At 42.5% G+C, this 27661-nt stretch overlaps 1 protein-coding gene and 1 long non-coding RNA gene across 4 annotated transcripts in view; one reads left to right on the forward strand and one right to left on the reverse strand.

The window, feature by feature from the left end:
• The window catches only part of CACNA2D4 (calcium voltage-gated channel auxiliary subunit alpha2delta 4), a 163595-nt gene that overhangs the window by 47175 nt on the left and 88759 nt on the right, over positions 1-27661 (forward strand). The window contains 9 exon segments of the mRNA XM_081879036.1: positions 1218-1304; positions 2976-3047; positions 8079-8140; positions 9476-9543; positions 10194-10239; positions 11745-11842; positions 14117-14210; positions 15057-15152; positions 24763-24890. Of these exon segments, the coding sequence (XP_081735162.1) occupies positions 1218-1304; positions 2976-3047; positions 8079-8140; positions 9476-9543; positions 10194-10239; positions 11745-11842; positions 14117-14210; positions 15057-15152; positions 24763-24890 (751 nt within the window).
• Positions 5590-27661, reverse strand: part of LOC309351384 — a 34076-nt gene continuing 12004 nt past the window's right edge. The window contains exons 2-5 of one of the 3 annotated variants that reach the window (XR_014160808.1): positions 24529-24634; positions 15404-15496; positions 9798-9959; positions 5590-7689 (exon numbers count right to left, since the gene is read on the reverse strand). This is a non-coding gene — a long non-coding RNA (uncharacterized lncRNA). Of the gene's footprint in view, positions 7690-9797; positions 9960-15403; positions 15497-21160; positions 24089-24528; positions 24635-27661 lie in introns of those variants that run through there. The other 2 variants (XR_014160807.1, XR_014160809.1) reach the window with 2 other exon arrangements.

Below are 27661 nucleotides of genomic sequence, written 5' to 3' on the forward strand. Positions count from 1 at the left end.
TAACCTCACTTCTCACAGTGAGGGGACCGCCAGAAGGTGGTTAATAATTAATAATAATAATTTAATAGGACAACCTCAAACTCATACACAGAAACACCAAAGCTCAGTCCTCTGACTGATCAATGAGACCAAATTATGCTTCCTTCCTGCTCTGAAACCTCAGGGCAACTAGCATTTTGAGTTAAGCATTCTTTTTGTCAAGGAGGGGAGGAAGCAATCTTCCTGCAACTGCTCCTTCTCTGGGCAGTAAATGGGACCAGATAGGGATGGACAGGTCAGTCTGTTTCTGGCCCATGTCAGTTTTACATGTGTTCATTTACAGTAAGCCCACAATTTACACAGGGCTTACATTCCGGAGATTGTGACTAAAGTCAAAATTGTGTATAGTCAAAATACATAGTGTTCAATCCCACATAGGGTGGGGTTGCCAAAGTCATTTTCCCCAGAACCTTGCCCTCCCACCCCCAGTGTAAAGCTGAATGTGCACAAGTTAAATGTGCATAATTTGTGGGCTTACTGTATAAGTCTGTTAGAACATCATATTATTATTATTATTATTATTATTATTATTATTATTATTATTACTGCAGAAAATTTCACATTTTTTGATATCTAATTTAGTTCAAAATACACATTTGTATATGCATTTCAGCCTAAAAGAGTCCATATTTTAATATGGATTTTGGAGAGGGGAGGGGAGACAAAAATTATATTGCAAAATTTGTAGATGTGGAAAAACTGAAGTGCTGTTGTCTGTATTAGTCCGGGAATTGCAAAGCAGGCTAGTTCATTACAAATGTGAAACAAATGAAGTCCTTCAAGTCCTTGAACTTCTTAACTGGCAAGAAGGTGCTTCCTTTCTGCTTTTTAGCATTAAGGGTAATGGCTGCATTATATTGGATGAGAGTAGCAGCTTAGGGTTGTGTGGTTGTGTGTGTTGTGGTTTGAATGATGGGCAAAGGTGACTTTCCCTAAAGATACGGGCTAGATGGAAGAAAAATGCCTGGGTCCTTCACACCAACTGAGCGACCATTCCTTGTGCAAAAATACAGTAAACGTGCTTCGATATACTTTAGGGAATAGAGACATGTGCCTCTCTATTATCTAATCACCTAGCAAAGATACACCGTTTCTCTAAAACTGAAAAGAGTATATTTCAGGGTTGTTAAGCAGCAGAGCAATTCAGGAATGCTTTCTATCTCACTTCTCAACTGCAGTATAAAGAAGGGAAGAAGCTAAAGCCCAAACCAAACTACAACAGTGTTGATCTTTCTGAGGTGGAATGGGAAGACGTGGATGAAACTGTAAGTGTCTAAACGGGGATTTCAGAGCATGCTCCTTCAGCTCCCACCAAAGTGGGTTCTTAGCAGGTCACAGTAAAACTACTGGGGAAGGCTGTAGCTGAGTGGTAGGGCATCTGAATTGCATGCAGAAGGTTCAATACCTGACATCTCCAGGTAGGCCTGGGAATCTTCTCCGTAGGACCACTGAAGAGCTGCTTGCAGTCAATGTAGACAATACTGAGCTTGTTGCACCAATGGTCTGACTTGGTATAAGGCGGCTTCTTATGCTCCTATGTTCACAAATGCCTTTGGAAAGAGGAAAGCCTTTATGGTGTGTTAGAAGAAAACAAAAGATTGGGCCAGGTAAGCCCATTGCAGGGGCTGCAGAGTGGGGTGATTCCATCGCTGTGGTGCACAACAACTAAAAGGCCAGGTTTCTTTTAGTCACTAGACTAAGGGCTTCTCCACACTTACTTTCCTCTGCTGTTTCCAGACACGGTTTGCACATTAAAGATCCATGTCCAAGCACCCTTTATTTGCTCAGGAGTTTTCCCAGTGAAAACCCGCTCTTTAAAGCTCAATCGGAGCAAATGGCAATCTGCAGAAAACCCAAACTGATGTTTGCTCTGATTGAGCCCTAAAGAGTAGTTTTTGGGGAGGGAAAGCTCTGGAGCAAAAAACCCCAATGCTTGGGCATGGAACTTTAAAGTGTGGACCTATGCCTGGAAAGAGCGGGAATGTTCTCTCTAGGGAAGTTTGCCAGGTGCCTTCATTATACACCTTTAGACATTAGGAAAAAGCATTCCTTTTTAACCAGGCCCTTGTTTGATTTGATTGACATTCTATGCCCTTTTAATTTTGGGGGGGGGGGAGTTATTGGGTTGTTGTTTTTGTTTTGATTATATATTTTGTGGTTTTATATTTTGATATTGTTCTGTGAACTTCCCTGAGACCTCCTGGTATAGAGTGGTATATTAATTCTAATTCTAATAATGATGATGATGATGATGATGATGATGATGATGATGATGATGATGTATGGATAACCTCCGAAAGTTGTAGCATGCAAAGGATACCTGAAAAGATCCAAAATTGAGATTTAGTTCATATCTTAGTATATTTGAGTTTATACTCTTGAGAATAAGCCAGGCCAAAGTCCTTTACATGGGTTAGAAGTTGGGTCCCTGGCCTCTCCAGTAAAAGAATATATGCGCTTGGTGTTAGATTGCCACCCACATTCAGAATAGAGATTTCTGGGCTAGGTAGATCAACAGTCTTAATATATAATAAGGTACTCATGTTAAAATGTGTGATCAGAGGAGTTCTTTTGGCAAAAAAGTACATCAAGGCTTGTGTCCCCTTGCTGCCCTTCACCTGTTCACAGCAGACAGCAGTGCACTTGGCAAACACAACTGCTGCTTAAAGTATGAATCAGCCCTGATGGATACAGATCCCATGCTTAATTGAAGTAATCAGATGTTGTAAAGTGATAATTGCATCCCAGGATGACTGAGATCAATAAAATTATCTCATCCTAACCTGCTGTCCGCTATGCTTAGCTAAAGATGTGCTTCTAAAAGGGGGAGAAAAGCAAAGCTTATGTCAAAGGCTCCTGCTTATTGCAGGCCACTTTAAAGCAGATAACCGCAATCCTGGCTGGAGGCACTAATTCAAATCTGTTCCCTTCTGCAGCTACGAACAGCAATGATCAATGGGGAAACAGGTGACCTCTCAATGGATGTGAAGGTGCCTGTAGATAAAGGGGTGAGTATATAATTTCTTCTTTTGGTACCCTGCATTTGGAACAATTGCACAGAATTAAAGCAAATTCACATAAAATCATAAATGTAGCAATAAATGTACAATTCAAAACAAGTATTAAAAAAAATACATAAAAGTCACAAATTTAAACTCTTTTTAAAAAAACCCCCCTGAAGATTTACCTAAAATGAATCCTATAGCCACAGTCTTTACCAACCAACCAAAATGTTACTGAGAAAGTTCTCCAAAAGTTGGTGGAATAAAGAAGACTCAATTGGGAGCAAATAAGATTATGCTCCCGGGGTTACTGGGACAAAGAAGCAACAATGGCTGTTTTTGAAAAGTCATGTGTCCCAGTCTACCCTGACATGTTGCTATGCACTTCCAAAGGAGATCTATCAGGGCCTATGTCTTCAAGCTTCTATGTAACATGTCCTTCAATCACTACACAACATTATGCAGTTTGATTTCTTTTGACTCTGTATCTGTGCATCACTTACATTAATTTCAAAATTTGCTAATGAAAAATTTACCATGGCCCTCCTTCTGTTTTCTACTTCACAAAGGACCTGCAGAACATTATCACCCCAGGGAAATGGAAGCCATAAGAGGAAACCATATTCTGCTCCAGTGCAGGGCAGTCAAACTAAGTGAACTTTTGAGGGTGTTTCCAGCTTTACATTACTTTACTAATTAACATAATTTTGTTCTATGCAATACTTCTTTCAAATCCTACTTAGAATTATTCAGGAGGCAGAACCGCAGTTTTTGTGTGAAATTGAATCATTTCTTGCAAATTTGTATTGCTGTAGTTATTTGTCATGAAGCTCCCTGGGTGCAATACAATGTTTCATTTCTAATTGCCTTATGACATTTTAAAGGGACCTAATTAGTTATCCCTTACCTACCATCATGTCTTTTCCTGTTATTGCTCCTTAGAGTTTTCTGTCTTATTATGGATTTTGTTTTGAATATTATTTTTTTCCAGCAGCCTGCGTGTTTCTTTCGCCCTTTTCTGCCCATTTTAACCTTGAGATACACAATAGTTGTGGGACTTGCTTATTTCTTAATAAGCTGTAATTTACATTACGTAACATAATTACACTAAAGTATTACAGACGCATAAACACAGAACATTATAATTCATGAGAGCCGCTGCCAGTCAGTGTCAAAAATATTTAGCTAATGTTATAGAATCCTAGAATTGTAGAGTTGGAAGGGACCCCAAGGGTCATCTACTCCAACCCCCTGCAGATGACAGATGGCCATCCTTCCTCTACTTAAAAATCTCCAATGAAGGAGAGTCCACAACCTCCCCAGGGAATCTGTTCCACTGTCAAATAGCTCTTACTGTCAGAAATACATTTAGTCGGAATCTCCTTTCTTTTAACTAGAAGCCATTGGTTTGAGTCATTCCCTCCAGAACAGGAAAAATCAAGCTTGCTCCATCTTCTGTGTGACAGCCCTTTAAATATTTGAAGATGGCTGTCATATCTCCTCTCAGTCTCCTCATATCCAGGCCAAACATACCCACTTCCCTCAATTGTTCCTCATCAGGCTTGGTTTCCAGACCCTTTGTCATCTTGGATGCCATCCTCTGCACACATTCCAGCTTGTCAGTATCCTTCTTAAATTGTGGCGCCCAGAATTGTACATAGTATTCGAGGTGTGGTCTGACCAAGACAGAATAGAGTGGCAGTACTATTACTTCCCTTAATCTGGGTGCCACAACACTGATGAACAATGGAAGGCAAGAAGGTGGGTGGGTGTGCCAAATTTTGGCATCACACAGGGCACTGCTGGAATTTAAAGGCCCAGTGTCCACCACTGCCACACACATGCTTTTTTGCCGGGTGTGTGTGCCCTACTGCCGCCTCTGGTTAAACCTCTTGACAGAACATTTCTCCCCAGATTAATATTCTTATGACCTGAGATCTGCTGTGGAGGCAGTCCATACATCAAGCATTGTTTAAGATACCTTCAACTCTCCTGAAAGCTAAGTGCAGACCAGGACCTGGGAGACCAGGGTTCAAATCTCACTCAGCCACAAAGCTCACTGGATGACCTTGGGCCAGTTAGTGCCTCTCAGCCTAACTTTCCTCACAGGGTTGTTGTGGGGATTAAATGAGGAGGGGGAAGAGCAATGTATGCCACCTTGAGCTCATTGGGGGGGAAAGGTGGGAAATAATAATAATAATAATAATAATAATAATAATAATAATAATAATAGACCAATTGTCTTTACCCAGTTTTACTAGCCTTTTTATAGCTCCTATACATTTTTCTTATGCAGGTTGGCAATGCAATTCTTTCAGCTTTTGGATCCGCCATAAATTCAATTAGCTAACGGTATATTTTTCTCTTTCTCTCAGAGCACAATGAAAAAGCATTTTAAAGGTTAGCAAAGAAAGGTCCCATGGGAGCTTATTCCATGCCTTTTCTCACCTTCTTCCTTTTCCACACACACACACACACACACAGCCTTTGCTTGCCCTTGTTCTGTGCTCACAGACTTTCAATCGACTTTCAAGTTACACAAAATAGCTCACTTATCCCTTAGCGTTTATTAATTAAATATTGGAATTGAGATTGCAAGACTCCTTTGTGTAAATCTGTGTGCGTGATATAGAGTTCATGTACTTTACCAGTTAACATCAGTACTCAGACAAAAACAACAGGGAAAAGGAAACTGGCAGAGTGGGGAAAATCTGATGAAATCAAGTTTTATCTGTTTCTTTCATAGGCACCCCTGCACTGTATCATGTCCTGCTATAGTCGAGAGTGTCTTGTCACTTTTTGTGTCTGGCAGAAGAGTTACTCAGAAATGCTTTTTAAAAACAAATATTTTATTACTTACTCCCCCCCCCCTTAAAATAAAACTGCAGTATAATTTTCTCTCAGCAATTCAAATGGATATTTCTTAATACAAAATGTTTAATAGTGCCTATTTTTATCAGTCATTTTTCATTTTCCTTCATTTCCCTACTTTTTTTTTTTTTACTGTTTTCTCTTACTTTAAATATAATGACTTCTCTTCCTGTCCTATTTTATCTGTGCAATAACCTTGTGAGGTAGGAGACTATGCTAAGAAATACTGACCTGAACACACAAGGCAGCCCCTTGTGTGAAAGGAAGGCACTTCCACTTGCATAAAAAGGGTGCATGTCTCATTTTGGGATTCACCCTCACCCGGGACACATACACATCCCACACTATGCCAGAGGAATTACCAAGTGGCTTTTCAGGAGCTGGAAGGAATGAGGTGGGAAAGCCCTGTTACAATCCTGGCATCTATTACACTTCACAAGTGTATCCTAATGTGGAATGATTCTTGCCTGGTTTTAGTGGACTAGAATTTGTCCTTTTTATGCTTATGGGTGGCTGAACACTTTTATTATTCTTATGCTTTATTCACTGTTAATGGATTTTAAGTGTTTGGTAAGTTCTGTATGTTAATATTTTGTAAGTCGCTGTGAAGCGTTTTGGAAAAAGTGATGGACCAATATGTTTTTATGGCAGGGTAGGAATCCGAGAGTAAAATATTAAAAGTGACCCAAATGCAATAAAAGGAATAAGAATCGGACACACAGAGGGAAGCCTTGAATCTTTTACAGTTATAAGTTGAGGTGGGCATTTCCCTTCCCCTGCCCTGCAGGCTGAACATATGGAAGCCACCTGATTCTGGGCAGCCAACACACAAACCTTCAGGGCGGTTGGGCTGTCCATGCTTGGCCAGTTAATGAAGTCAGCCAAGATATTTTTGAAATGCTCAGCTGGCAGCCAGCAATCTATCTTTGTGATGCATGGACAGTTCTGCCTCGATCCCCCCGATGCCTGCTGTCATTGTGCCAGATGGATTTCCAGTACACTGAGGATTAGTGCTTAGCAGGCAGGAGGAGGGGCAATGGTGGAGAGAGAGGAGAGAGAGACAGTCTCATGTGACTGCAGTGATAGTGGAAGTGAGCTACAAGGACAGAGACTCTGATCCTGCTGCTCTGCTACCTTCTCTCCCATGTCTCCAATCCCTTTGGTAACTCCATCTAGCCCATCTGTTGAGTTATGGCAGGTCTGGCACAGATAAGGCTCTTTGGAGGGTTTTGCAACACTTGAGGTGTACTGAAGCAGGGCTGGAGCAATCTGCCCACTGATTTTGCTGTCGGTGGTCTTTGCATTCTAATCCTGTCCGTCTCCAGCACATATTGTGTCGCTAGTGTGCACCTGCAAGAGAAGTCTGAGCAAGCTGGCAACAGGTTTGAGACCTCACTGTCACAGATAATCCTACTTGGAAAGGGCCCGCAAGAACATCAACCTGCGAGTTAGCAAAGGGGCAAGCATTTGACGCAGGGCTGCTTAACTGGAGGTCTGAGGGCTTCCCATGGCAGTTGGTGTGGATGCCTCTAGTCCTGGAGCAAGGTTATATGGATTTAATAACTCATCAGAGTCACTGCTGCAATGAGATCTACTGGAAGGATTCTGCTTCTCTCCCAAAGTAGATCTTAAGTCTCATGAACTAAACTGTCACAATCCCTTCAGTGTACTTTATTTTTTTCTGTCCTGAATCTTCCAACTTTCAGCAATTCTAGTGTTGTGACAGTGGGAGAAGTGCTTCTCAGATGCTACCTGCTGCAACCTGTTGGTGCATCGCCTAAAAAAAAGTGAAATATGTTTGTGTTTTTCTTCAATACTATTCAGTTGTTGTTTTTCAATTCAGCTATGCCAAATTAATTAATCACTTCTAATCCATAAGATTTAAGTTTTCTTTAACCAGGGGATTGTCTTTGTCTTGAGATTCTTTAATGCATGTATGGAGTGACTCCTGTCTGGTGTTCCAAAAAAGCAACACCCAAGAAAATAATCCTGCTTCTAAATTCCTCCAATAAGAAGACAACACTCTTTAGGTGACGGAGCAGGACCTTTGGAGAGATCCTGACTATCCTTGTTGAAATGCAGCCGCTATTTGGACATGACCAGTGGTCACATTTAAGAGACAAAACTACACTTCCGGTTGTGATTTCTCTCTCTCTTCTTTTCCAGAAACGGGTTCTCTTCCTCACTAATGACTATTTCTTTACTGATATCAGCGGCACACCCTTTAGGTGAGTGGGACGGTCCCTTAGAGCAAGGGTTGGGAACATGTGGCTTTCCAGATGTTGCTGCACTGCAGCTCCCACTGTCCCTGACCACTGGTTATGCCCATGGGGGTTGATCCAACCACATCTGGAGGGTCACCGGTTTCCCACCTCTGATTTATACTAATTTAAGAACTTTAAAAAGTGACTACAACTTACCTCTGCACCTCTGGAATAAAAGAAAAGGGCATCTAAAATGCAGCACTTGATAGCTGGGTGGACTTCATCTACAGCACATCTCATTTTAATAAGCATTGTCCATGTTTATATGGGCTAGGAGGTGGGAGACATCTGCACAGTCAGACCACTTGCCTTGGCTCACTTGTGGAGACATCTAGATTGCTTTTAATTAAGCACACGGTAGTCTCAATGGTGAGGTTAATCTGAGGAAGACCTGCTTTAGGACCGAATTACATGTTCAGATATATCATGTACTATAGCGCTTCCTGGACTATACCAAATATAGGTGGAAGATAACATGCTCTCCCTGTATTTAAAATGAAAGCCTGGGCCTCAGAGAGACGGACACTTCATATATTTCAATGAACAGCAGGACTTTGATAAAGGAGAACATAAATATATATCCAACTCTGTTTGCAGTCAAATTGGCATCATCCACACACCAGAGGGAGGCAGCTGCAGGCTTGGGGAAACCATCAAAGTTTGGAGAAGTACAAAACATATTTTTTTTAAGTGTTAAGGATTGGGAAATAGCTCAATGAAGAGTGGGTGTGACCAGTGGCCACAAAATACTAACTGACCTAAGGTGGGGAGTAGGGATGGAAAACTGGGTAGGTTATGAAATAGAGTATCCTGGAAATGGGGATGGGTGGCTGTCTTGAGCAGGATTACTCTATCCTGCAACACTTTGTTGCTGGCCTCACTTGGTCATATATTCTCCCAATGACGTCCCAAAGTGCTACATTCCTAGAAGGCCTGCACCATATGCTGTTACTTTTAAGGACTTAGTTCATTCTCAGGTCCTTTCTAGCCTTAGAGTTCTTTTACTGGTTAGTTGCATTCCTGTAATTTGGAATTTCACAATGTATGTTTCAGTAATGAGAGTTCAATTTAAGTGATGATTCACTACTTAAAAATCAGTTTTTCATGGCAGCATTCAACTTACGCTATCAAAATCCAAGTTTGACATTTTAGAATGTTAATTCAGCAATGTGTAAATGAGGAGAAATTTTCAGTGCAAGTAAGTTGGTGTTTATTACAGTAGTAGTTCCACCACACAATACAGGCCTTTGCAAGTCTCCTTGCTGGAAAACATTTTCTCTTTCATCTCTTAATCCACAGTCTGGGAGTCGTTCTATCGCGAGGGCATGGTGAATACATCCTGCTTGGGGACACTTCGGTGGAAGAAGGTAGGATGAATGGCATAGTTTCATCAAGCAATCACAGGGAGAACTGATGGAACATTGCCTTGTTTTAACACAGCTGGGTTCATATCTCAAACTGTTCTTTCCTTTGCCACACAACAGTGCCACATCTCCTAAGTATTTGTTTCCCTCTTTGAATCAGGAGCTTGGCAATAGAAGCCTATTAATTAAATCCCCGAAATATATATTATGGGAACACATTCCCCAATTTAACCAAATAAAAACTGGTTCATATGTACCTGTAGTGAAGAACTTAAGGCCTGGGAGTGGGATATGGTCTTCCTGGACTCTCTGTCTGACCCCCAGGACCTTTCCTGGGCCACACCCCTTTCTCAGAATGTGGAATTTTAGAACCCATGGTTTTATAACACATCTAAACCATGTGATTCAAACAGGATGACCTATAAACAGGAAACGGGTTGTGATCTAAAGAGGGAAAATAATTTAAACACCCCCACAGCCTGAGCTCACATTCACTGAGTTCTAGAGGTCTTATCTTCACCCCCTGAAAATTCACCCTCCCATTTCAATTCCTGGGGGAAACACAGGATACAACAACATGTTGAGCATACAGAGGAATTCATAAGACTGTGAATAAATGAGTCTTTATTGCACCATTTGCTTTTTGGTTTCAGGTTTACATGATCTGCTGCAGCCAGACTTGACTTTAGCCAATGAATGGTAAGTGGCAGGAATTCTTCTAATTTGGGGGGGACCTGGGAAGGAGACGAGCTGCTGCTTGGCTTTGGGGACTTTACATTGAAGGCCTTGAGAAAACATGGTCCTGGCATCTAAGGGGCCAAAGCTCAGTGGCAGGTGACATTTTTGCATGCAGAAGGTCTTGTGTTCAGTCCCTGGAATCTCCAGTTAAAGGATCTTAGCAGTGTTGGAGAAAAGAAATTATTTTTGCCTGCTGCCCTGTATGAACCAATGCCCTGTCTTCAGGCAGCAACATTTGTTTATGTAAGTCTGTATCCTGAGGAACAATGTGGATCCCATGAAATAACTGCACTGTGTTATTTTAAACTTTTTGTGAGGAGCCTAACTTTCCTAGATGCTAAATAAACAAACTGCACAACTCCACCCCCCCCTTGTTAGAACTACCCGTATTTTTCGCTCTATAGGATGCACCAGACCACAAGATGCACATAGTTTTTGGAGGAGGAAAACAAGAAAAAATATATTCTGAATCACAGCAAGAGGGATCGCTGCGCAGTGAAAGCAGCAATCCCTCTTGCTGTTCTGGCTTCTGGGATAGCTGCGTAGCCTGCATTCGCTCCATAAGACGCACACACATTTCCCCTTACTTTTTAGGAGGGAAAAAGTGAGTATAATAGAGCAAAAAATACGGTACGTTTTCTCGGTAATCTTTTATTCTTATCAAAACATTCTCTACAGTAGCCCTAATCCAGCTCCATCACTGATATCCTCAAATGATTGATTGTTGAGCTGCACCCACTTAGCATGGATATAATTTGTAGCTGAAGTTCAGAGCTATATTTTTGGAGCAATTTGATTCAAGTTCTTGCCTTTGCTTCCAGATATCTATGCAGTGATGCATCTTGAGCAAGTGCATAGACCTAGAAACCAAGTAATATTCTTTGTTCCTGATGCACTGATATGGGTGCAAAGGATGGTTTTGATGTTACTTTCTGGACCAATTTTTCAGTCACAGAACATGCCCTAGGGCAGGGGTCAGCAAACTTTTTCAGCAGGGGGCCGGTCCACTGTCCCTCAGACCTTGTGGGGGGCTGGACTAGATTTTGGAAAAAAAAATGTGAACAAATTCCTGTGCCCCACAAATAACCCAGAGATGCATTTTAAATAAAAGGGCACATTCTACTCATGTAAAAACATTCTGATTCCTGGACAGTCTGCGGGCCGGATTTAGAAGGCGATTGGGCCGAATCCGGTCCCCAGGCCTTAGTTTGCCTACCCATGCCCTAGGGCATAGGATCTCCATTACTGTGAGTAGTGGACACTTGGGTCCGGAGCTGGCAGGTCTTAGCCATGGCAACTGTCTTCATTTCTTAAGTATATACTGGAGATCAGAAATCATGGGAGTTGTTCCAACTGAGGTTTGAGCTCCATCCCAAGCATGCAGATTTGCCAGGACACCTCTTATGAGTGCAGAAAAGTTGTCCAAAGGAACTTCTGAATCACATTTTTGGTTTCTTTCTTTCTAGGATTTATTGCATTACAGATATTGATCCAGATCACAGGAAGCTTAGTCAGTTAGAGGCCGTGATCCGTTTTCTCACAGGAGAAGAAGCTGACCTGGAATGTGAGTTCTGAAAGATTACTCCTGGAATACATCCTAATGTGAAGCCTTATTATGATTAGGGATGGGAGAATCTGCCAATTTCGGTTTCTCTCAGTTTCTCGTTTTTCCGCTCTTAAGTTCAGGTCTCCAGATTTCCTTTTTTTAAAAAAAGTCCTCATGAAGATTCGTCAACATTCTAATGGAACACATTTTTGTATGCAATTTTGCCTTAGTATACACTTTTACAAAGCAAGTTTCCATAATATGATGCATTTTTGTATATTATTTTTACTAATAAGTGCATTTTTATGCACACTACAGTATATGGCTACAGTATTCATGGCTGGAGAAATGCACTGCAACATTTGCAAAAGTGTGAATTTCAAAGGATGGTTCATGTATTGTTTCAGAATGCATTGATTAGGTAGGTTTGGCTTTAAATGCAAAATGAAATTAATTTCTCCACCTTCCCTACGTATGATAGCAAGTTACTTCATCTATGTGTGACATTGTCGCTATTCAAGAGAGGTCAGATCCCATAATTGCAGAAGTGGAGTACAAAAGCATTAAGCATGAATGAAGCACTGGGGCAGTCAAGATGTTTAACCTGTGTGCCACATCCAAAATCCTTGTATGATGGAGAGCCACAGTCCTGCCATGTCTTCTTCCACATTCCCCCCTTTTCTGTCTCACCTGAGGATTCCTGCTGTCCAGGGTACAACATGCTGTGAGGTCTATGTGCCCCCACTGTATGCTGACGATGTAATCAGTATGGCACCACTGCCTACTCATAATTAATTCTGACCCTGCCTTGGTTTTCAAATTAACTGCAAATTGGAACTGGCAGGTTCAGCCCATGCCTAGGCAGATGGTGACATCCACCTCTTCTCATTAATCTCCCAGCTTTGTTCGGTTAGTCAGAGGCATGCTGCTCATTGAAAATGAAAGTTGAGCTTTCGGCTATCATGGCTTTGATTGCTAGCAACTATTAATGTATCTGTCTCTCTTTATGTATTAACTTAACCTTTGTCTCCCACTGTCACATCTGCCTCCTTCATAGGAACATAGGAAGCTGCCTCATACTGAGTCAGACCAATGGTCCATCTAACTCAGTACTGTGTGTGCTCACTGGCAGTGGGTTTCCAGGGTCTCAGGTAGACCTACTTGGAGATGCCAGGGATTGAACCCAGAACCCTCTGTATGGAAGACAGAACCTGTACCACTAAGTTATGATTTCTTCATCTAGCTTCAACCTATCAGCCCAGTAGCCTGCCTTTTCTAGGCGAGGATGTTCTGGAGAGCAAACCTCTCTCCAGAGGCTTGAATGAAGTAGGACTTGGGAGGTAAATATGCCTCATTAACAAGAAGAAAGTTACTCTGAGTTAAGCCACCTATTTGTTTGAGCCAGACAGGGACATCCAATATGGTACTCTTTAGATGGTGTGGAATTCTAAATTAGACTTCTAAAGCCAAATCTATCAAATTTATACTTTCTTAATCAATATGCTAACCGAATCTTGCGGTTTTTAAACATGCATATATTGGGAGAAAGTGTGCATTAAAAATGAATATATTAGTGAAAATAAAATATAAAATGCATTATATTAGTGGAGATTGTTTGCAAAAATGTGTACGTTAATCAAAACAGCATATAAAAATGTGTTTTAAGGAGAATTTTTCATTAAAATGCTGGTGAATTTTCATGATGATTGTAAAAATTGCTGCAAAATGTGGAGAGCTAAATAAGTCTCTTTTACCTGTACTGCACTACTTTTTTGTATTTGAATTATTTTTATTGTATTGTTTTGTGTGACTTACTTCAACTGAAAAGGATTTTTTTAAAAAAGAGGTAACTAAACTTAAGACTGGAAAATTGAGAAATGGAAAGACAGTAGGTAAACAGCGTTTCCGTGCGCTGCTCTGGTTCGCCAGAAGCGGCTTAGTCATGCTGGCCACATGACCCAGAAGCTGTACGCTGGCTCCCTCGGCCAATAAAGCGAGATGAGCGCCGCAACCCCAGAGTCGGTCACGGCTGGACCTAATGGTCAGGGGCCCCTTTACCTTAATATGTGAGATAGTTTGCGGGTGCTTTGTACCAAATTCTACAAATGGTGAATAAATACAGATTCCTAGATCCTAGCATAAAATTAGGAAAAGACCATGCATGCAAACCATGCATTAGGGTCGATAAATGTACACACATATAACAAAAGAAGGTATTAAAAGCGTAATAAAACCTTACTTAGTCTTTGCACTTCATCTTTCTCCTTTCTCTCTCTTTGTTCTCATGCCCAGGCGATGAAGAATTAGTTCAAGAGGTGCTGTTTGATGCTGTAGTAACAGCACCCATGGAAGCCTACTGGACAACATTAGCACTCAACCTGTCTGAGTAAGTGCATGCTCCATAATTTAAGGCAGGTTTTGCCACATCTAAATATGTTCTTGCTGAATCCAGACTAGACTACTTTAATGTGCTCTATGTGGGGCCTCTTCTTCTTCTTCTTCTTATTATTAATATTACCATCTTATACCCCACCTATCTGACTGGGTTGCCCCAGCCACCCTGGACAGTTTCCAGCATAATAAAAGCACAGCAAAACATCAAACATTAGAAACTTCCCGATACAGGGCTGCCTTCAGATGTCTTCAGAAAATTATGTAGTTATTTATCTGTTTGACATTTGATGGGAGAACATTCCACAGGGCGGGTGCGGCAACTGAGAAGGCCCTCTGCCTGGTTCTCTGTAACTTCACTTCTTGCAGTGAGGAAACTGCCAACAGGCCTTTGGAGCTGGACCTCAGTGAACAGGCTGAATGATGGGGGTGGAGAGTTAGCTTTTCCTCATAGGGAATGATTTCTTACAGAAAGAAAATATGAAAGCTGCAGTTCCGCAGGCCAAGAATAGAATCCCATCGCCCTCTGTAACACTGGAAAGTGGTGATGGTGGTGACATGTGTGCGGTTATTGCATAGGAACATTGGAAACTGCCTTATGCTGAGTCAGATGAGTCCATCTAGCACAGTATTGTCTGCACTAACTGGCAGCTACTCTCCAGCCTTTCCCAGCTCTTCCTGGAGATGGTAGGAACTGAACCTAGGGTCTTTTGTACGCAAAGCTGTATTCTATGCCCCACTAACCTCAGGTTGTTTGGTGCAAAGTATATTGAACTGGTTCTGCAGAAACCTAATGCTATATATCTTTGTCTCTCTCTTTCTGTGCAACTGCATCCAACAGTGAGGCTGAAGGAGGGGTGGATATGGCCTTTATGGGAACTCGGGCTGGTCTTATAAGGAGTGCTCTCTATGTTGGAACTGAGAAACTTTCTAACAGGTGAGTCCTCCGGATGCATATCTCGGAGACATTCCTCCTCCATTGCCCCTCAGTGTAGCTTAGGACGACTGAAATCAGAATGAATGTACTTGGAGTGATCATTCAGCAAATGCACAGGAAGTATAATAACCATTCCTTTCCTCTCAACAACTCCTCCTGTCATTGTCAAACCCTGCTACTTAATCTTTTGCAAATATTGAAATCCAAAGGGTATCAATTTACAAACTGATAGTTTCCTTATATTGACTTACCACATGGCTTTTGGGTTTGATTTCAGGATGCATAAAACCAGCAAACATTATACATTGATCTAGAGAATCTAGCAGCAGATGATTGCTGTCTCCCTGGAAAAATCAGGAGCCAACCTAAAACCCAGTCACTACTTTGCTGCGTGTTTGTTGGTTTTACTTATTACAAAACCAGTCTCAGGAACCCTTGCCTTCTCCTTCAGACTAATCTGAGATCACTTTGGGAATGTGTAAACGTCCCCCAAAGGCTCAGGCTTCATTTTGATTCAGGGCTGACTATTGCTTGGCCCCAGAGCCTGTTTCAAACATTAGGACTCCTTCTCATCCCCCTCTGCAGTGCACAGGAAATTGTGTGGGTTGACAAACACGCTTGTCTTGATCCAACCAATGATTGGGCTTTCACATGGGTATCCCTACCTAGGGCTACGCTAGATGTTCTTTTTATTGCATACTGTATTCATGTTTATTTGTGCTCATGTTGCTATCAGTGCAGTCATACACAATTCCTCTTCTAATACTGTTTGAAGTTTCAATTGTTTTGGGGCGGTCATTCCCAGTCACTGCATATCCTGTAACATCCTGCTGAAACCTCATAACTTTTCAAACCACAAATGTTCTGGGGAGTTTTTGTCCCACTTTTGTTGTGCTATAGCCCCTCAATTAAAAGAAAGCAGAATAAATCCAGCACTAATGCACTGTTGTTGCAGAATACACCCACAATAAAACACCAGATGGGTGGGTCCCCCTAATGCGAGGAATGAGAACAAATGAGAGCCACACTTGTGGCTCCTTCCTCAATCCAAAGCCAAGGCTATGTTAGACTAGCCATTTCAGAGTGCCAGGATGAGTGTACCTCTGTTCAGAGCAGCACTTTATATGTTAATGAACCACTGTTTTTGATTTTGATTTTATTGCATTAGCCATGCGACCATAGCATAATATACATTCTCTCAAAGTATTCGCCCAGGACGACATACACTTTTATCTCCCCACCCCCATTTTATGTTGTTATTTCTATGTATATTATGCTATGGCCGCATGGCTTATATGTTAATCTTTGCTCTACACAGCTGCATACCTTCTGCCATCTCACAGACAAAAATAAAGACACTCTGTATAACATCCCGCTTTGCCATCCAAAAGTCAGTGCTTAAAGGCCTTTTCACATTTTTCACATTGTTGAAGGTGGTCCTCCAACTTCTGTCTTTATTTAGTCTGCAGTAGCAGATATATGTGTGGGTGTGGGAGATATACTTGCCTGTTGTTGTTATATTTCTATCCTACTATCCCGGGTAGCATAAGAGGTTGCTCCCTTATTTACCCTAGAAATAACCCTGTAAAGTTAGCTGTGAAGTGTAAACCCCTGTGAAGGGAGATTCACTGATAGTCTGGTGTACTGTGTCCAGTTTAGTAGATGGTCAGGCCGATATATTGGTGTACTGTGTCCTGTTTAGCCTGGAGAATGGAAGAATTAAGGGAGAAAGGATAGATACTCTCTTGAAATATCTGAAGGACTGTCACGTGGAAGATGGAGCAGGCTTGTTCTCTGCTGCTTCAGAGGGCAGGACTAAAACTAATAGGTAGATGCTGGAAATTGCAGGGAAGCAAGATAAACCCCTATATGACTTTGGAACAAATTGTGTCATGTAGCAGTGGACTGTCCTTCACTGGGGGTGTTCAAGCAGAGGTTGACTGGCCATCTGTCAGTCTTTCTGTACTTGCATCAGGGCTGGCCTAGGACATTTTGGCACTTGAGAGGAACCTCAAAATGGCACACACACCTTGGACAGGGAAAAAGGGGTGAGTGAAGATCTACACCAGGAACAAGGGGGGAAGTAAATCAACATTAGCAGACTTTTGAAGTGGGAATCAAAGGCAGTCATGGGAGGAAAAGGGGTCTGCTCTGAATTATACTGGGTGGGTGCAGAACCCAGAAGACCCAGAGGACATCCCCCAACGTTTCCTTCCTAGGGGTGGGAGGAGACCAGCAGAGCCTCCTATTCGCTGAGAGGCCACTGTAGGGGTGGCATGGGAGTGCTGCTGAGGAGGCATCAGATCTGGCCTCCAAGGATTGTGCTGCAGCTATTGTTGCTACTGCTGCTGCAGTGGCAGGTGATACGTTCCTTGGAGACCCCTGTGGGTCCTGCTGCCCGAGGTTGTTGCCTTATAGGTGGCTGGCTCTGACTTGCATCTTCCATTTCAGAACCTGCACAGAGCAGGGGTTTGGGCTACATGGCCTCCAAGATCCCAGCTAACACTATTATAATATGGGGACTGGTCCAGGGCTACCCATTTCATAGTTTCATAGCTGGAGAGGGATGTGAACCTGGATTTTCCTTCTCCTACAATGTATCCTGCTTAACAGTTCAAAAATACAGTTGTCATCGACACCCTGTAGTTTACAAGACACATTGCTCTCTGTGCTCATTTACATGCAGGCGTGGTTAGAGTCAAGATGCCTCTGTCCCCACATCTAGATACACTGGGAAAGATGCTAACGCTTGAAGAATTGCAATGCTGCCCGCTAACAATACTTTTAAAGGCCACTCTGAAAGGCAACACAGGGCAAACAAGGGCAGTGATTTGGCAGCAGAAAATAGGTATTATACCTGGTGAATAGGGACCACGGGAGCACTTGACTCTGAGAACAAGGGAAACTGTGTCTTTGTGTCCAAGAGCATGTCTTCCAGGCATGCTTTATTTTTAGCATCAGTCTTTTCCCCCAAATAATGTTTTGCCAAAGGCCACAAGGAAATAATTGGCAACCTGTTGGTTCAAATCGCCAGCCTTGTTCCCTTAGTGAAAGGATGCACAGTGTAGCCTCTCAGTGTGTTCTTGCTACATCCATTGTCTGAAGTAACACTACCTTCTTGAGCTAACATGTGACACCTGCTGCTGCTATGATACTCTCATAACCAGATCCCTTCCACTTGCTTGTGGCAATATCTGTTAGTACATGCATGGTGCAGTTGTTAGTAACCGGATGCCTCGGGTAACAGATATTGCTACAGCTGCTCTCACATGAAATGACCAGACATCCTGGCTGGGACAGGAGATGTCCCTCTTTGCAGTGCCTTTACTCTTCTAAATTTATGCACGTGGAATTTAGTGGCCTTGCTCAATATCCTGATACGTTTTTTAAAAAAATCAGAAGAAAGAACCTGCTCAGGAGGCACATATGTGGCAGCAGCGCACATCTCTATGAGCAAAAATTACAACACTTGGGACTTTTCAGTTTAGAGAAAAGGCGGGTAAGAGGCAACATGATGGAAGCATATAAAATTATGCATGTTTCAGAGAAAGTGGACAGAGAACAATTTTTCTCCCTCTCATAACACTAGAACTCAAAGCCATCCATTGAAGCTGAATGTGGGACGACACAGCACATAGTTAACCTATAGAATTCAATCCCACTGGAGGTGGGCAGTGATGGCCAGCAAGGTGGATGGCTTGAAATGAGGGTTAGACTTTATTTAGACATATTCATGGAGGATAAGGCTATAAAGGCAATTAGCCAGGATAGCTATGCTCTGCCTGCATGGTCTGTGGCAGTATGCTTCTGAAAACCAAATCCTGGAACCCACAGGAGGAAAGTGCTGTAACACTAAGGTCCTGCTTCTAGGCATCTGTTAGGCCACTATGAGAGCAGGAAGCTGGTCTAGATGGGCTATTGGTCTGATCTAGCAGGGTGATTAATTATCTCTAGGGCATGTATATGTGTACATGAATGGAACCTGAATAAGCAGTGTGCTTGCCACTCAGAATGTAACTGCATGGAGAGTACTCCATTGTGGCAATCAGTTTGCATTTACCTATTTGCCAGGTGGATACAAGGAGTTTCCACTGCTCCCATTTCAATGGCTTGCTTTTGGGCAATGGTTACCAATGGTGCGGCGAAAAATCTACACATCTACACTGCAAGAATTTACAAACGTCTTGTACAGTGGAGCATGCTCCGCAAAGCAGCACTTGATCAACCTCCACGCTTTGGTTTTGTCTCTGTGTGTCAGGCTTAACTCCAATTCAGCCCTGTTGAACTGAAAAACAACTAATCATCTTTTCTGCATTCTTACCCTTTACACATTGCACGTGAACAACCCGGCTGTTTTGGTGCGGACAACAGCTCCATCTGGTGGGGCAAAAGTATTACAATCTGGACTTTCAGCCCAAGGGGCTTAGATTCTGGTAGACTGAGGTCTAGTACCACATGAGATATATGCAGTGGTTGGTTTTATTTTATTTTATTTTTGCTAGGTTTACCATTTTCCAAAAAAGCTTTACTTTCAGTCTAATCTGCTTGCTTGGGCTGTTGCTGGATGGGCACAATCTAAATGCAGAAATAAGAATTACTGCACCAACAGAAGGCAGAGAACAACGGACCACATCTAATAATGTGGAAACTCATGTGCATCCCATGTGTCTCCTATATGCAGCAGACTCTAGCCAAACTTCAGCCTGCCCTGCACCACGTTGCATCCCAGTGTGTACAACTGCCTACATGCTGGTTTGGTTTTTTGGGTTAGGGAAATTTGCTGTGTTGATGGTCCTCAGACAGAAATAGCTATCATACTGCAAAATTCTGGATAATCCCACTCAGTGGTTTCATGTAGAAGTGAACCTTGAACCTTGGTGAACTCTGCACTAAAGGCTGCATGGGACCAAACAATATTCTCCCAACACCACCCTCTGAAAATAATCATCCAAGTAGGACTGGAACCATCGCAAGTAGAGCTGCCCACTCTGAACTCAGGCAGCTGCTCCAGAAGAATACCATGGTCAAAAGCTGCTGAGAATTCAAAGAGAATTAACGGGGACACACTCTCCCTGTCTCTCCCAACAGAGGTCATGCAGGTCATCCAAGAGAGCCTGGTTCTGTCCTGCAGCCACTCAAGGACCTTGCCCAAGAACAGGAAATTACTGTCTGGTAGTAATTACTTACTGTAGGTTTTCTGAATCCAGGAAGGGTTTCCTAAGACCTACCACTGCTTCCTTTTAGCCGGCAGGGACCACTCTCTAAAGGAGGCAGTAATCACCTCCCTAGCCCAGCCAATTGTCCCTTCCTGTTACTTTTTATTCTCCATGAGGGGCAAGAATACAGGTGGTGTCCCACACCAAACCAAGCACTTTGTCTACAGCCTTATTAACTCATCCAACACAGCAGGACTGGACAGTGTTTTGGACTCCTCTTGGGACTCCTCTAATAGTCAAGTCAAGGGCCCAGCAGATATAAGCAAGTTTATCTTTAAAATACGTTTCACAGGGTGGCACTCTTGATACTACCACTTCCTTTGGGCCAAAGTTTAATGTGCCCCACACTACCTAGTAAGATATTTGCTAATGTGATGTTTTATAAGGATCCATTGTATAATCTGATCCCGCATGGAAAAGCGGAGTGAGTATTACAGAATCATTAATGTCCGATTTCTGTTCATTCTGGAAACAGGTTACACTCAAAGAAATATCAGGTTCTTGGTGCTGTGAATTGCAAGACTGAAACTGTATTAGTTTTGTCCTATTAAGCATGTTCTTCTAAGGCTCCCAAGTTGGTGCAATAATCAATGTACTTGTCATGCCTGAGTTAATTGCACCATCTGAAACTGAGATGATGTTCCATGTAGGCCATCTAATGTTGGTGTGTGTGTGTGTGTACTCCTAAAAGGCCTGGGATCCGAGTATCAGATCAAAACTCAGTAATAGAACACACGCTTTGCATTCAGAAGGTCCCAGGTTTATTCTTTGGCATCACCACTTTTTTAAAAAAAAGGATGTGGTAACAGGCGATGAGAAAGACCTCTTCCATGAAATACTGTTTCCTGATTGCAGCTGAAGCCCTTCTCAGGGTTCCCTACTTTCAGAAGCTAGGTGGGTTGGCTGTCAGAGACAGGACCTTTTCCATTGTGTTCTAAATATGGAATGCTGTCCTCAAATATACATGCTTAGCATTCAAGTCATTATCTTTTCAAGGGCTTACAAACATACAAATCACTGTCAATATTTTGTAAGAGAGATTTAAGTGCATACCAGAGATTTAGGTTTGTGCAATTAAAGTGCTCTGATGCAATGGTGCAACAAATCTACTTTTTAATAAAATTACTTTTTAGCAATGAGGAAAATGCACTAAAGTGTGTGGGATAAATGAAATATTAATGGAAATATATAGAATGACAATGGAGACAAATCAGAATGAATTAAAAATGAATGCTAATTGTCATGTGACCTCCTCATAACAAATGCTCAATAAAGACTGGACATAGTTTAACCTTTGTGTAAGCTTTGTGCAAGCAAATCAGGATGAATGCTCAATAAACAGGTCATCTGGAGGAACTTTCAGACAGCCAGAGGTACAGATAATTGGAACTTCAATGCATATAATAAACATTAGTATCCTGGATACCCAACAGCTTTTGCAACTCAGTATTTGATAAAAGAGTTTCTGCTATATGTTCACATATCAGCATTTTACTGAAGCAAAATGTTTTGGACATTTTGTTCCGATCTCCTTTCTTGATTGCTTTGTGTGCTTTTAAAATAGCAGAGGGCACTTTATGGGGAAAATGTGGAAATAAACCTTTTTACACAGCCAAAGACCTGCCTGAGAGCTTAACGTGTCCCTCTCTAAATCTCCCCAGGTAGGCACAATTTATATGTCCTAAAGTGTTTGCATAGTGTAGCTGTGAGCTGTAAAAGAATAGCTCTGTACCTCTCTGCAGTGGTTCTGTAATGGGTGATAAAGTCACACTTGTACCAGTATACAGTTCGTTTGGTGTGTTTTTTTAAAAAATGCTTCAGGGTCCTTTAAAGCAAGACATGACATACATCGTCAATGTGGTTTGTTTCACCCTGTAGCTACTCCTGTTATAGTTGCGGTGGCTCATTAGGCATGCTGTTTCTGGGGGTGGAAGGGGAGGCAGTGTGGTGAAAACAGTAACCGAAGATGAATAGGAGCTAGTGTAGCATAAAAGGCTAGCAGGGCAATCCTATGCATGTTTACCCAGAAATAACCACATGTTGTTTAAGGGAGGCTTATTCCCAGGTAACTGTGCATAGGGCAAATGCATTAGGAACATAGGAAGCTGCCTTATACCGAGTCAGATGATTGGTCCATCTAGCTCAGTACTGACTACACTGACTGGCAGGGTTTCCAGTTGTGACATTCCCACATCTACCTGGAGATGCCAGGAATTGAACCTGGGACCTTGTGCTTGCAGAGCCGATGCTCTACCACTGAGCTGGGTCCCTTACCCTTAGACTAAGCTGTGAAAGTGGAAATCACTGTTTCAGTTCATCATCTGCAATATCACACCTCATGTTAATCGAATGGACCCAAGGGACAGCTAAAGGGAGAGGACAGCAATGGGCCTCTTACCATATGTAAAGGTTTGTAGGGAAGTGGCTCCACTGAACAGAATCGTCAGCTAACCCTATGAATTAGAGCCCATATGTAGGATATTTTAAAAACAAATTGAGGATTAAAAGAGGTGGGGAGATCAGCCAACAGAATAAGAAAAATGGAAGCATGCAGGATGTTTGAGTGGACAGAACAGAGGAAAATATAATAAGGGTTCCCCATATCCCTGTGATTATGGTCAGTAGGAGATACAGCACTGGGTAGAGGGCAAGTCATATGTGAAGAAGAGCATATGGATGTTTGCAGACCAACTCCTCTTATGACCCTCTCTCTGTCTGGTTGCTTTCTTGCCAAGCCATCTGACCAGGTTACTTAATGCCAGGTTGGTACATAATAAGACTATGTTCATTCATGGTTTGATCAAGGATGAGGGAGCCAACCAGGCATGTATTGCTGAGACTTGGGTGAATAAACTGGGTGTAGTTCTTCTGACCCTGTTGTGCCCATTGCAGCACAGCCAAAATTATATTCCAGTTAGTGAGTTTGGAAGGCATATACTGTCTCATTGGGAATCTTCGTTTGAAAGGTGCTAGTAATTCGCCCACTGTTATGTTCTCACATGGCACAAAGCATTGGGGAGAGTATTGGTAAACTTATTATACAGGCTGTGCACAAGGCAACCTTGTTTCTCACATTGGTAGTTCAGTATTGAAGCAGATAATAAAATCTGAGGACTACATTGATTATTTTGAAGGAGGCCAGTGACACTGTGTCCTGGAAGTATTGAGAGCAACCTTTAACAACACATTTTGCAAAGATATTGACTGAAAGTTGCCATTAAATCTGGCCACTTGCTGAAGTGGGGGTATAGGTTGCTTGTAAACACTGGCAGATGCACTTGGGGTCTCAGTGACCCTAAAGGTTGGATTGGTGAGTTTTGCACAAAATAATAGGAATGGGTGTGGGGGGGGAGAGGGAAATAGTTTTGCTTTATTTCAAAAACAACAACCCCTCTCCTCCTTCAGGTTTGTAAAGGGTTTTTAAATCTGTAGAATTCTATTGACCTCAATGCAATTTGAGGTAATGTAAAGGGATGTGAGTGATTTGTCTATTATCAATTAAAATGAATGGGCCTAAATTAGATATGTTTTGTAATTTCAATTGCTTGCACAAAATGAAGAGGACAGGTCCTAGGCTAAGCTCACCTGTAGGTATAACAAGTAACTAATAACTTTTAACAGAATTTTGCAGGGTCATTTTGTCTCCTGTGTATTGCCTAAAGTGCATGGTTTCTCTGTTTCCTTGGTGATTCCAGTTGTGGGTAGCATTGATTCCAAAAACTGTAAGAGTAAAAACATTTATTTTGTCACTAAATTAAAGGAGGAAGGGCTCTGAAACAGCACATGACAATTTACATTCTGTCTTCCTTCAGTACTACCTGGAATGTGGCGTTGTTGAAGACTGATACAGAAGTTTGGTTCACTTTCTTCACTGTTGCCAACATTTGTTTGACCCCACTTGTCAAAGGAAGGACACACACACACACACACACACACACACACACACACACACACACACATATGGCAGCTGCCCTTGTCTGCATTGCTCACTAACCCCACCTATCCCCTTGCCAACTCTCAACCCCACTCACTCACTTGGACCCTGGGCTTCCTTGGCCCTGTTGTGCATGCATGCAAACAAACAAGGAAGCTGGCAGGTGGGTGGTGGTGGTGGCAGCAATGATAGGGAGGATATAGGAAGGCCCACTTGCGTCACCTACCTGTACTCTTGCTTGCTTGCTTGCTCTGCCAGTCTTCTCGCTTGTGCTGCTGGCCTGCTGGTTTTTATTTGGTTAAAAACAGCTGCATTTGATGTAGTTTAATGGGCTGTGGAAGATGAGAACGGGATAATTTTTAAAAAAATATGTTCATAATGCTTTGAAGAACATTCTGAAGTACGATAGTAGGCCTTTCAGATGAGGGGAAAAAGAGATGCTTTGCTTTTCTTCTTCCAGGAAGTTCTTGACCCGTGAAGATAAGGAGAGCATCTTCACCATGGACCACTTCCCACTTTGGTACCGCCGAGCAGCTGAACATCCCCCAGGAAGCTTCATTTATAGCATTCCTTTTGAAGACCCTTCAGGTAACTCTGCGTAATTCATGTGTTGTAATACAATTGAAGCCAAATCAGTCAGTAGGCAGCTTCTTAGCTCAAGTGAATGAGTAGAAAATTAGGATATTTTCAACCCTCGCTTTAGCCCACTAACAGAAAAACAGCAAGCACACACTGGAGGCACAGTCCTTTTGTTTTTGTAGCCATTCAAACATCTTTTAATTGGCCATTGTTACCAATGGGATTTACTCCTAGAGCACACAAGGTTGGATCCAAAGTTAATAGTGTATATAAATATTCAGTTCTAGCTCTCTTTTTTGTGGTCACCTGGAAGACCTGGAACTTGAAATGTTGTTTTAAAATAACTGCTGAGATGGCCATAAAACACAGGAAAAGCCCACAAATCTTTTCTGAAATTTTTATTCCCTCTGTTAATGATGCTAAGGAATGAGTAAAAAAGTCTCAATGGCTTTTTAAAACTTTTCAGCGGTGTATACTGAACCTGTGATGGGTACCACAGTGGTAAGCCCCACACCCAACTCATATATGTTTATCTGAAAGCGTACATAGGGACTATATATATATATACAATTATATGTCTGTTTGGTCCAATTCATATAACCAGAAAGTTTGAAAAAAAGTGCACTAACTCTTTGCAGACCTTCAAAGGAATCTGCATAAATCAAATGCAGGGATACTTCTAGCTGTGAAATTCTGAGTGGTGTGGGAAGCAGCAGGAAGAGTTACTGACAGAGCAAGGAGTCTCAGGTTCTGAGGAAGGAGTATGGGACAAGCCAGGGAGTGGTCCAGTCAGTTCTCAGCGGTAGGTGCAGGTTCTGAAGAAGGAGGCCTCAACTGGGTTCAGCAAGGGAAACGTCTTCACAGAGCTATTGCATCAGTAAGTATCATGCCCCACTTCTGCCTGGAGCTCAGAAGGGCCCTTATCCAGAGCATATGTTAGTGCTTACCCCCTACTGAGTAGGACTAAGAGGGAGGTGGCCTTGGCTGCCGAAGGGTACCGTGCCTCTGGTGATGGTGTTTTGGCATGTACAGTCGTACCTTGGTTCTTGAACAGAATTTGTTCCAGAAGTCCGTTCGACTTCCAAAACATTTGAAAACCAAGGTGTGGCTTCCAATTGGCTGCAGTAGCTTCCTGCACTCAAGCAGAAGCCCTGTCAGACGTCTGGCTTCTGAAAAATGTTCGAAAACCCGAAGGTTTTTGGTGTTTGGGAGCCAAAACGTACAAGCACCAAGGTCTGTCTTTCAGAGTGTGTTGCCTCCTTGTGGTTCTAGTCTTGTCAGGCTCAGGGTGCAGGAGCACAGGTGGCTCCTGACAGGACTGCATAAAGTCCCCCCCTCCTTTGTTCATTATTTGAATGTCTTCAGGATGCTACTGTCTTGGGACAATTGAAGGCATCTCAAAGAGAGGGGCAAGAGAGGATAACTTAAAGGAAAAGCTGGAGTTTAGGTATTTGTGAAGGATTTATAGCCTTGTGCAAACAAAGGATGTTGTGTGGACTTGAATAAGGATGTTTACAAAAGTGAACACCTTTGTTGCTTCCTCATAAGTAGGTCAGGCAGGGTGAGGCCCCGCTTGATGTCACCCACTAACAGATTATGAATAAGGACTGCATGACCCAACCCTCAAACACCCTTCTACTCCTCCAGCACTGGCCATCTTTTCCTGCCCAAGCCCAACACAAACCTTACCTGGGTGGAAGGACAGGCAACAGTGGCAGAGGTGGTAGCATGGACACTCCAAGCATCCATTTGTCACACAGACAATGGAGTAGAACAGGCATCCCCAAACTCAGCCCTCCAGATGTTTTGGGACTACAAGTCCCATCATCCCTAGCTAACAGGGCTAGTGGTCAGGGATGATGGGAATTGTAGTCCCAAAACATCTGGAGGGCAGAGTTTGGGGGTGCCTGGACTAGAACTACGCTTCCAGACACCCCTCATGGGCAAATGACAATGTTCACATCAGTTTCCACCCCACTTCTCCTGTAAAGTTTATGTGTCCAGGTATGGGCAGGGAAGGTGGCGGCAGTGGAGTGCTTTGTGTACATTAATCTGGCATAAGGATCGAGTTCTTTTTGCAGCTCATGCATCTGTAGCACTGTCTTGTTGATGGGAGACTGACATGTTGCTGCCCCTTAACCTCCATATATTCTAATGTCCTGCCAGCACAGGGATCTACATTTGTAGGTTTCAACAGTGCAACCTGCAACAAAAACAAGGAAGAGCAGATTGCGCTTAGGATGTTGATGAATTTTCTGTTATATGTACTGAGGCCTCAGAGCAGAGACACCCTTGGAACTCATGAAGGTTGGACACCAAAAAGGTGGGGGCAGTCAGCACTATCCTACCCCCATGAGAACACTTGTATGCATGTCAGACAGGTGGTCAGACCTATTAATCATTGCAATAATTTGAATAACTGTCAGCATGTTGCAGAGATGAGATGAGGTTATTACTTTGTTTTGATGAGAATGGGGCTTTCATTATTTTGCTCACAAGCTGGGTGGTGTACATTTCATCTCACTTGCTAAATGAAGGCTATGTTGGTCATCATCAAATCTCACCCTTTTGCCGCAGCGGTGTAGTGATGCAGGATTCTTTCACCATGAAAAATGACATACAGAAGGGTACTTTAAGGCAGCCAAAATTAGCCCAGTGCAGAAGAGCTCTGAGGGAAATTTGTGCCATATGCTTTCATTAATCACACAGCAGGTGAGTCAAAATTACACTAAGGTAATGGAAGGATACAAGGGGGGACTCTCAGCTTTGTGAAGAGGAAT

The sequence above is a fragment of the Podarcis erhardii genome (assembly GCF_964252035.2).
Source record: "Podarcis erhardii genome assembly, chromosome: 10".
NCBI classification, from domain to species: Eukaryota; Metazoa; Chordata; class Lepidosauria; order Squamata; family Lacertidae; genus Podarcis; species Podarcis erhardii.